General features: G+C 35.1%; 3 protein-coding genes across 3 annotated transcripts; 2 read left to right on the plus strand and 1 right to left on the minus strand.

The window, feature by feature from the left end:
* The first annotated feature begins 270 nt into the window (after nucleotides 1–270).
* LOC140840244 (photosystem II reaction center Psb28 protein-like) lies at nucleotides 271–1,851 on the plus strand. The gene is made up of 2 exons (XM_073207486.1): nucleotides 271–506; nucleotides 1,228–1,851. Exons 1-2 carry the CDS (start codon nucleotides 440–442, stop codon nucleotides 1,695–1,697), a joined length of 537 nt encoding a protein of 178 aa, XP_073063587.1. The 5' UTR covers nucleotides 271–439; the 3' UTR covers nucleotides 1,698–1,851.
* Nucleotides 1,852–1,998: 147 nt separating this feature from the next.
* Nucleotides 1,999–4,568, minus strand: LOC140840243 (subtilisin-like protease SBT1.2). The gene has a single exon (XM_073207485.1). It carries the CDS (start codon nucleotides 4,315–4,317, stop codon nucleotides 2,008–2,010), a length of 2,310 nt encoding a protein of 769 aa, XP_073063586.1. The 5' UTR covers nucleotides 4,318–4,568; the 3' UTR covers nucleotides 1,999–2,007.
* A 5,382-nt stretch (nucleotides 4,569–9,950) lies between these two features.
* Nucleotides 9,951–10,804, plus strand: LOC140838087 (uncharacterized). Its single transcript, XM_073204175.1, has 2 exons — nucleotides 9,951–10,193; nucleotides 10,318–10,804. Exons 1-2 carry the CDS (start codon nucleotides 10,099–10,101, stop codon nucleotides 10,556–10,558), a joined length of 336 nt encoding a protein of 111 aa, XP_073060276.1. The 5' UTR covers nucleotides 9,951–10,098; the 3' UTR covers nucleotides 10,559–10,804.
* Nucleotides 10,805–11,206: the final 402 nt, after the last annotated feature.

The raw sequence follows: 11,206 nt of genomic DNA on the forward strand, positions 1-11,206 counted from the left end.
AATCTAATATGCATCATGTGTTCTAAGTCCAAACAAAAAACATTTTTTTGCTTAGAAAATGTTAATAATGATGAGAACTTCAATTTCTTGTCGATGTTTTTTAGGTGAATTTGTCATGCACTATTTCTCCAGGATGATTTATATAAATAACGTGATTTACACATTTTTTTTGTTATTGTGAAAGTAACGAGTTATGTGAATAAATATTCTAAAAATTTCACCACCACTAGGCTTTCAAAGATTATAACAACTGGATACTTGTGAGAGAACGAGGGTAGATTCATTTTCCAATACATGTGGAAAACTAAGAAAGTTTCAAGTGAATGGCTGTCGTTGCACCACACCATCTGTTCACGCTCCAAGAAATACGTTATCAGTATCATCACTGGTCCATGTTTCTCTCTCTAAGATATTTTGCTTCCTCTCTCTAGAATCTTAGATGGCGACAATGGCTTTCTGTTTTCCTAGCTCTAACAGTTTGAGCAACCAAACTCGCTCAATTCCAGGTACCCATTTAATTTGATAGTTGTTCTTTTTGTTCTGTAATTTAAAGATTCAGTTTTTTTCTTTACTGGTGAATGGAATGAAATGTACTGTCTCACATACGAAGAGTTTGAACTAATGTTTCATGGAGTTTTAATGGGGAAAAGTAAGAGTAAAGAGTTTTTATGGAACAAAGTTGAAAAATAGCTCAGATGAAACTACTTCATGTTTTAATCTTTAGAAAGTTCGACTAAATTTCTGGGTTCGGCAGGTTATGTCACAATTTCTGCCAAATATTTGATGAAAGATTACTCTTGTTGTGCAATCTTCTGTGTTATAAGTGCACCACTATAGCCGAGTTAAAAATGTCTGCTTTATGAAAGGTTATAATTTCCCGGACGCGGGAATAAATTTCCCGTATAAAAAGAAGTTTTAAGCCGGAATGTGACTCTAGATGCCCTATACGGTGAAGGGGTGTGGTTAAATTCATCGAGACTGAAATTTTGCTGCAAGATAATTAATTCAGTCTGCACAATTTGAAAGCTCAATGCTGTCGATATTACCAATTTCATGCTATGGATTCAGTTGTGTGAAACTTCTACCTTGACTTACTTTTGTATTCCAAAAAATGGTATGGATATTTGTTAAAACAAAATGGTACTGATATTTGATCAACTGCTTATAACAAAGGAACTTCTTTATTCAGATGATGCGGTAAATGATAATTATCTTATTTTTTTCTAGTCTCATTGTGTGGAAGTGTTCACTCGAGTTTGAACTCATCTTTCAATGGGCTGTGTTTGCACCTACCACAATTGTGCTTTGCAAAACAAAGGCAGGTGCAAAGCATCTCTACACTCAGCATAATGATGGTGAAACCAACAATTCAATTCATTCAAGGGACTGACGAACAGACAATCCCAGATGTGAGGCTAACCAAGTCAAGGGATGGAACTAATGGAATGGCGATATTCACATTCACTGAACCTTCTGTTTTTGACTCATCTAGTGTCGTTGGTGATATAACCGGTTTCTACATGATTGACGAGGAAGGAGTGATCCAATCAGTTGATGTAAATGCCAAGTTTGTGAATGGGAAACCTGCGGGGATAGAGGCTAAGTACATCATGCGAACCCCACGAGAGTGGGACAGGTTCATGAGATTTATGGAGCGTTATTCCAACCAGAATGGATTGTCCTTCATAAAAAAGTGAAGCAGTGTATATCTTTTTGTCCCTACATTTTTTTTAAATGCTATTTTACGAAATTCATGTTCATGTAACTAGGTGAAATACAGCAAGAATTAACTTGAGAGATGATTAATTGGATTTAATCATACATTATGAACGGAATTCCATGTATTCTCTATCTGGAGTGTCATTTATCTTTTTCAGAGCTTACAAGATAGAAAACCTTCAACTCTTGAATGTAAAAATTAGACGGATATCGATGTAAAATCTGTCCTAATGTCAAATTTATTCAGAAATTTATAGCTGCTTCAGTTAATTAAACTGAGTATTATTCTCATTTTCGGCTGTCCCATGTCACTGCGATAGGACTCCGAACTGTGTAAGAGATGCTTCTGTGGTTCACCCATGTCAAATACCCTTGACTGAACCTCGTACTCTCCATATCCATTCTTTTCTTGGATATAAACCACACCTTGTAACTCAAAGTTTGATTTACCTGTTTAAATATCAGACGCTGTGGCCTGACTTTCACACTGACCCCTTCAGGCGCTGTCACTTCCACCGAATAAATGGAATTAGCACTCCCTATATTTGTTAAGCGTCTTCTGAAAATTTTCCTTAGTGCTCCAGGCCTGAAAATTACGGAAAATGAGGGGTAATTGAGGCTGAAACCCCTGTTCTTCCGTAGAATTTCATGGCAACTCACATTCTTGTGAGTGATGCTAAAAATGTCTGATCTGCTGTATCCAAGAAAGCATAAATGAGTTATGTGCTCGTTTGGCTGAATGTCATATATCAATCCTGGATCAATTGCTCTTTCTGGGTTCACGTGTCCTGCTCCGATTGCAAAGAGACTTGCAGGTTTGTCTCCATCCATTATTGGTTTCCCCTGATGATCAGTTATGTCTGCAGTAGTGATCAGTGCTGATTTGATGGCGGCTGGGGTCCATTTTGGATGAGCTGAGTGAATCAGTGCTGCAAGTCCACTGACATGGGGACATGCCATGGAAGTCCCTGACATGACTGTGAAGTTTACTCTTCTCAGATCTTCTGGGAGTGCGCTCGGGCCAAGATTTTGCGGCCAAGCTGCAATGATGTTGACCCCAGGAGCAATCATATCTGGTTTGAGAATCGAAGGATCTGTGAAACTTGGTCCTCTTGATGAGAACTGAGCTACTGCAGGAGCTCTAGATTTTCCAATGATGGTTCCTCTGAAGATGATTCGAGCTTTTGGTCTCCTAGTTGAGTTTATGTAACTTTTAAGCTGGTACGACTCTTCAGAACCGATCAAAGTTGCTGGCAGGACATGAACATCCACAGAATCTTCCTCCAAGTTTACTTCTGTATTGGCAAGAATCATTCCTGCTCCGCCCGCTTCTTTCACTATCTGACCTTTCTCCGCCCTCCCATTTATGCCCCTGTCACAAACTACCATCTTACCTTTAACTTTTGCTACCGGGAGAGACCCTTTCAAGCAAAATCCACTTCCTTTATTCCCACCCTCGAAATATACCAGCTCGAGCACTTTCTCTGCACCTGGAGATCCAATCCCAGGGTACATGGATTCTCCATATAAGAATTTCCCATTGCCCAGTCGAACTACTGCTGGAAACCTTCTGTCAAGTGTGCTTGCACCAACTGTGGTTATCCAAGGAGCCTCATTGGCCACCGAGTTTTGAATTGGACCATTGTTTCCTGCTGCACAGATGACTGAAATTCCATGCTGCATCGCTCGAAAACTTCCTATGGCAATGGTGTCCTCGTATAGAGGAACTGGAAAGCCACCGAGTGAAAGGGAAAGTACATCCACGCCATCTCGGATTGCTGCGTCCATTGCTGCAAGAATGTCTGAGCTGTAACAGCCACTGTACCAGCATACTTTGTATATGGCAATGTGGGCACCAGGAGCCATTCCTCGAGCCTCACCAGCTCCATTTCCAAGCACGTCAGCCATTGGAACCGGAGCTCCCCCAGCTGTGGAAGCTGTATGGGTCCCATGGCCATGGGAATCACGAGCTGACATGTACTCCACCAAAGTATTTGGCGAAGATATCAACGAAGCTACACGGTGCCCTTTGCTGAAGTACCGGGCACCAATGATTTTCTTGTTGCAGTTTGAAGTACTAAAGTCCTGCCCTTCTTGGCAAATCCCTTTCCATTTTGGTGGAATGGGATCCATCACCCGATCATCAAAGCTCGAGCTTTCAGGCCAAATTCCGGTATCAAGAACACCAATAATTGCCCCTCGTCCATATCTTGATTTCATCCATGCACCCCCTTCTCTGGTGGGACTTAGCCCCAAGAACTTGTAGGAATAAGTCGTCTGAATCTCTAGCCTCCTGTCCGGCCTCACTGCTAAAACTTCTTGTGATTTCTTCAACGTCTCAACCTCTAATGGTGAGAGTTGAGCTGCAAATCCTTCAATGGCGGAACTATAAGAGTACAGAAACCTCGAGGATAAATCTTCTTCACTGTAAACTGAATTTTCCAATAAAGAAAGGTGCCAATGAAATCTAGAGGTAAACGAAGAACGTGAAAGCCCCTCAGGGTGGAGCTGAACAATGTAGGTTTGCAAATTCTGAGCATGTGAACTAAGAAATTCCAGCAATATGGTCAACAAAATGTGCCGAAACTTGGCTTCCATTTTGCAAGGAAATCTAAACTTTTGAAACTGAGACAGAACTGGTTCATGTTTCTTGGGACAGGACACGGGGTATTTGTAAGCTCCGGAGTCGGGTTCGAAATGGGGCTATGTCTGAGACAGAATATGAATAAGCTCGTGAAAGATAAGAGCTCTTCCTCACGAGTTTCCTTTGGTGTGACTGATAAGACAGTGAAGATGAAGGAGCCTTTGGGTTTTGCATGTTTAGTGAAGCGTGGGTTTTCACGAGGAATATAGTTCATATTTATTGCTATATATTAATTATATAGTTTTTCAAATAAAAAAGTAACAACCCCACGAATCTTGGTCGATTGATATTATTGTCTGCTTCTTTGGCTATTCAATTGCTTCATTTATTTGCACGCTCTAGGCTTGCAAAATTTATATTCTTAAATAAACTAATATTTGATAATGGTTATTGTCAAATAAGTGAAATTAATTCAAAATCTGTTGATGGGCAGTAATTTAATACGTACTAAGTTGATATACTCTAAATATGGGTAAGAATTTGGGTTCGGGCATGGGTTCTAAGTTGAGATGGAAGACCAACGATAAGAACATACGGAACAACAAATGAAGTCTTCATATAAACGCACACAAATTGTTCTAGAAATTTGTTTGTTTTCTCGTTCAATTTTCTCAAAAAATGAATGAACGAACTAAAATAACTTACATATTTTCAAAGAAGACGGATCGAAAATAAGAAAACAAAAGATGGCTAAGAACACACATGAAATATTCAGCAACGAAAGAATTAAAACTCCAGAAAAATGAAATGCTTCATATTCCTATCAACCAAGAAAATGTCAGCCAGAACTAGCTGGTAGTTTCCACCAACATGGTAGTTTCAGACAAAACAAGCATGCACTAAGTTTAACGTTAATTCACAAGATAAATACAAACTTTCATTTGCAGTCAGTTTGTAGCCGATGTTCCCTATTGAAAATATCATTTGAATTATGATCAACAATAGGATTTCCTTCTACCCGCGCAAACATGCTGAAATCTTTTACTGGAAAACCATTATTCTCGTAATAATTAGAAATATTATATAATGAATTCCCTAACAAAGATTTTACTACAAGAAATAAATGGCCTTCTGTACAAATTAAGGTTTCAAATACTTTGCATGCGTGAGATCGATCGATCGATCGATGAAGCCTACCCTAATGATGATTTCGGTTAATTCAAACAACGTTAGCAGTCGTAAACATCGGTTATAAGTTGGCAACAAATGACAGCCTGAATCTACCTATTCTGGTGGCCTACAGATTTATTCATATATGTTTCCTGGTATACTGTTTGTCAAATAAACAAAACTCTGCTTCTTGAAAAATCAAATTAAATATAAAAAAAACGATCGACTTTTTGACAAGATTAATGCCACGCGACTTATGGCACACTTTTATATAAAAACCGATGGAAGTACTCGTGGATCAACCGCATTCATTGTTGTGCATTCCACCTGCCCCCTCAATATAGATCTGTCTTATAAGGTTTTATCGTAAGAAATTTTTTTATGTAAAATAAATTAATAATTTTAGATATCTCAATTTCAAGTTTTAAATGTATAATAAAAATTTATGAAATCCGTCTCATCTCATTTATGATCAACAGTAGGATTTCTTTCTTCTCTCGCTCACCCACGATTTGAAATCTTTTACTGGACAGTCAGTCTTCTCGTAATCATATGAAATAGAAGTTAGAAATAGTAAATATCGGGTACGAGTTGACCACAACCGAAGGCCTAAATCTTCCTATTCCAGTGGCTTACAGATTTGGAAAGTAAGCGGATAAAGACCTCTCGACGCCACCAACACGGAATCGGCAACATGGCCGTAGCACAAAGGAAGTGGAGGCGAAGGGAAAGGTAGAAGTCGAAACTTTGAAAATAAACAAGAAAGGTTCGCAAGAATTTCGTATAGTTGTTTATATGAGAATATCAAAGCATCGGATAATTTCGAGAATTGGAATCCTCTCGAGACAGGCGCGAAGCACACACCAAGAAACGTTTATGGCTTCGGATTGTTAAATTATGAAATGCTTAAATTAATAATAACTCAATACATGTATATATTTATGCAAACATGTCATTAATAAGGGTATGGAGACGTCCATTCATAAGTTGAGTGATAATTTGATAATGCATTGAACAACCCTCGTTCGGACTTTTCAAGTGGTTATCACTTATCGAGTAAAATAGTATGGGGTTATGGTTGTACGCTATTAGTCCTTTGACCAGAGACAACTTAGAGGATTTACATACTAGTATACACTTTCATCAGGTGGCGAGGTTGAGTGTAGTTTCGAAATACGTAAGAGCCAATGCATTGTAGTCGGGGATTCACCTCTCGACGCAAATTTCGTTTATATCTCTAGTGTGATATGTACAAGAAACAAAGTTCTTGATCGTGGACTTAATTAGGAGGCTGAAAAAAGTTCGCAGAGTTTTACAAGAAAGATATTAATGCCTAAACATCGGAATAATTGGAGTTAGCGTTGAATACATCAAGGTAAATCAAATCTAAATGTCCTATGAATAATTTAATCATACGACGCTCAAAAAATATTTTTGAACGTCAAAAGAAAAAATTTAAACTTCTGTTGTACTTTGAGTGTGAGAAATTGATACTCCAACACATTGAGGCTGCTATTCAAACGGCTAGATTTAAGGAATGAATATGGACAACAGATGCATTCTACACCAGTGATACCCTATTCTCCAAATCAGTCTCAATTTCAAGAATTCGGCGAGCATAATTCCTTACATAATAATCACCAAAATCTCCATCATCGAAGCAGTCGAGCTCAAATTGTTGTACATACTAGTCATGCAGAATTTGGCATTGACTGAGATTCTTCTCTCAGTCATTACAATTTGCATATTTCTTCAGAGATTTCCCAACTACAAACTGCAACATAAGCTGATAACTTTCAGCGCCGTAGTTTGACCGAAAATGGTAACACATATCGGGGACTTGGCTCTTGTCATGCGACGACTTTCTTATTTTTTTCTTTGCTTTTTCGGTTATAAGAAACCGACGATAACTATTTTAGGATATGTACTGGATAAATAAACAATCGAATTTAACGTAATGATCTGTAAATTACGTTAATCGGGTAAACCGCACTAGACAAGTCAGGTGTGACAAGATCGACCAAAAAATATTGGTAGGTGTTCGATCTAACTAGGTAAACCTTACTAAGTAAGTCTTTTGTAAAAAAACTCAATTGCTCGACCGAAAAAATATTAGTTGGAGAAATCGAACTCGTGATCATTTGACATCGTGCTCACCTTCTACATCAACTCGAATATCTCATAGGAATACACAATGATTTTATTTCTTTCTTTCTTTCTTTTACATTTAGTGGAAATGTGTCTATAAAGTCCACCCATTGTCTCAAATGCTAGTAACACATGATTTATGATAGTGCATTCATTAATTAAAGCAATCAGGTATATTTTTAGCCATTCATAAAGTCCAAGCTCTCCATTGAATTATTGGAGGTTTCAATTCCCAAAGAATTTTTATTTAAAAAAAAAAAACCCTACCAAAAATGATGGGCCAGATGCAACCCTCGACTTCCTCAACACCCAACTTTTAAAAAATAACATATTTTTTGTGAGACAATATCGTTAATATTTATTCATAAAATGTGTCAATAATGTACATATTTATAATAATAATTTGGCATAAAAAGTATGACCAAAATAGGATATCTGTATCATAAAATTAACTCGTGAAACCGTCTAACAAAAGTTGTGTTTAAAAAAAATCCTTATTGAGAAAAAATAAGATATTAATAACAAAACTAAATTATATACACGCAAGTCTATTTAATATAATAACTTTTAATTTCATTATACTTGATTGATTAATTAGTCGACTACACTATTACAATATTTTAACATATATTATCCCGTAAACAATTAGATTAGCAATCTGTGTACACACATTGAATCCTGTGATTTTTAGGTGAAAAGAACCTGCTGGTGTCCAAATCCAATGTATATTGCACGGCCAAATTTAAAACAAACCAAACAGTGTATTTTCTATTATTATTATTATTATTATTATTATTATTATTATTATTATTATTATTATTATTATTATTATTATTATTATTATTATTTTAGTATATTATATTATATAAATAAAAAAATGGGAAAAAAAAATGAATGCCGTCGGACTCAGCTATCTTGAAAATAGTGAACATTGTCAAACAGTAATTAAGGCTGGCTAATGAAATCACGCCACGTTTAATCTCTAATTAGATTACCTGTAGTCAACCCTTTGACCATGGGAATAGTATCCTTATCCACGGAGTAATTTTTTAAAAGATTTATATTGTACTCTGTCAAAAAAAAAAAAAAAAAGATTTATATTGTACTTGGGGAAGGTGGTATTATGTCTATCTATTTATTTTATATTATATATATTATTAACATAGAGAATAAATTTTTACAGGGATTTTCTAAACTGGCTTTCCCTAAGTTAATTTTTAAAAATAACTTTTAAGTTCCAAAAACACCTTTCAAAGCCTTTTTTTCCCATTCGGCCTTCATTTGAAACCTTTTTTATATGCACACAAAATGACAAAATGCATACTAAATTACAAACCTACAAGTTCTTGATTAAAAGTTTAAATTATATAAATATATATATAATATATATATATATATATATATATATATATATATATATATATATATATAATACATTCATTATGTATTAATGTAAAAAAGAAAATTGTTTATGGATTTCATGCTTATACTAAATTTACCAATATTTTTTTACTGCATGTCAAGTCCAAAAATAAAATATTTTCATCAAATGTAATTAAATAATCTCCATCTCTGGTTCAATATCTCTCAAAATAAAACTATCTACTCTCCTTTTTCAACTTTCACTGAATTTTAAAAAACCAGTATATCGTGTCTTTAATTATGTTTTGGATTTATCACTGATTTTTGCACAAGTAACAAATGTACTTCCACCAATAGTGTATGTAATAGTTTGGGGACATAATATCCGATGTCTCCGAAGATAATCGCCTGTCACTTAATGAGGGCACATCAATACATTTCGCCATGTCAAATATTGCGCCACAGTATCACTTTTTCCCCGAGATAAAATTAAGGTATATAGCGCAATAAAAATGGGGTTTCTTCCTCAAACCTAGGCTAACAAAAACCCCATTTGGCTATGTTAGAAAATATAATTCCTGTCCGGAAATATATAATAAAAACCAATATACACCATTCTCATAATCAAATTGTAAAAACATAGTGTCACAAGATTTTCTAAGAAAACAAGAAAATTTAGGTCAAAGTTATTCAAATGAAATATTCAGCAGTGGATAAACATGAAAAAATTATAAAATATACAAAGAAACACAGAATTGCAAAACACGTGGCAGGCATAGCATGGTGGAATTGATGTGACGGGTCAAAGGATATTTGTAGTGAGCGAAGCATAATATTGATACAAAACAATACAATCCAAGAATGGATTACATCATATAATATAATATAATATAATTATTCGCATAACATAATATAATTACATACTTTTTTACTATATAATTACATACTTATATGTCAGTAATTGTGAACCCAATCAAATTTATTTCTCTGTCCCTCAGTTTCCACCAAAACCTAGCTAGAACTGATTTCATCTCTTCAAACTCCCCATATTCTTGACCCAACTTCTAAATCTGCAAAACACAAAGAAAAAAAAAACCTTAAAAACACACACATATATGGCGGCAGACACCTCAAGTTCTCTGAAAATAATCGTCCAAAGAAACCCTTCAGAGTCTCAACTTTCTGAACTGGGCATCAAATCTTGGCCAAAGTAATCAATCCCTTCAATTTTTTCGCATTCCCTTGCCTTTTGAGTAACAAGATACCACAGATTTTCTCATTCAGATTAATATATTTAGTTATTGCCTTATTATTTTATGTTAATTAAATTGCAGATGGGGTTGTTCTCCGGGGAAATACCAGCTGAAATTCGATGCACAGGAGACATGCTATTTAGTGCGTGGAAGAGTGAAGGTTTACCCCAAGAATTCGAGCACAGATCAAGAGACTGTGGAATTCGGAGCCGGGGATCTTGTGATTATACCAAAGGGTTTGAGCTGCACTTGGGATGTATCTGTTGCTGTTGATAAACACTACACTTTTGATGCATCTTCTCCTCCATCTTCTTCCTCTTAAAAAAAAAGTAATTATGTATTCATTGTTGTTGTTGTAACCCTAATTAATGCATGTAATAGTATTTTTTTTCCTTTCTAAATGCTATCTTTTATTAATTGGTAGCATAATATGACTTTGTCAGGTGTTTTGTGCAGGATTAGTAGAAGTTGGAAACATATGTATGTTTAGTCTCTTGATTTGATTTGTTATAACTAATTAACCATGTTTTGGGTAAGTTTTTAGTTCTATATATCTTGATCATTTATATATATATATATATATATATATATATATATATATATATATATATATATATATATATATATATATATATATATATAGTTTACTTGTAATTACTTTGTGCTACGAATGACTTGTTTTTTCGTCGTGGACCGGAGATATTTGTGTTGAAGAGATGTGAAAATGATGGATTAGATTATGGAGAAATTCAGTGGATTTTTTTTCTTTCAGCAATTGTATATATATTGGTACTTTTAGTTGTGCATTGGTATTGATTGACCGGAAAATTACGAAAATCATTACATAAGTTGATTTATTTTTGTTTTTGATAATGTTGTTGTGACGTTACATATATATTTTCGTTAACAAAAAAGGATTAAAACGTTTTTTTCCCCATTAAGATCAAATTTTGACTAATTTAATGATCAT

This window comes from Primulina eburnea, chromosome 8 (assembly GCF_022965805.1).
Source record: "Primulina eburnea isolate SZY01 chromosome 8, ASM2296580v1, whole genome shotgun sequence".
NCBI classification, from domain to species: domain Eukaryota; kingdom Viridiplantae; phylum Streptophyta; class Magnoliopsida; order Lamiales; family Gesneriaceae; genus Primulina; species Primulina eburnea.

Bases quoted from the DNA above. Each gene is read 5' to 3' on its own strand.
- LOC140840244 (XM_073207486.1), top strand. From the start codon at position 440: ATGGCGACAATGGCTTTCTGTTTTCCTAGCTCTAACAGTTTGAGCAAC. The intron at 507-1,227 runs GTACCCATTTAA...ATTTTTTTCTAG, and splicing joins CCAAACTCGCTCAATTCCAG to TCTCATTGTGTGGAAGTGTT.
- LOC140840243 (XM_073207485.1), bottom strand. From the start codon at position 4,317: ATGGAAGCCAAGTTTCGGCACATTTTGTTGACCATATTGCTGGAATTT.
- LOC140838087 (XM_073204175.1), top strand. From the start codon at position 10,099: ATGGCGGCAGACACCTCAAGTTCTCTGAAAATAATCGTCCAAAGAAAC. The intron at 10,194-10,317 runs GTAATCAATCCC...ATTAAATTGCAG, and splicing joins GGCATCAAATCTTGGCCAAA to ATGGGGTTGTTCTCCGGGGA.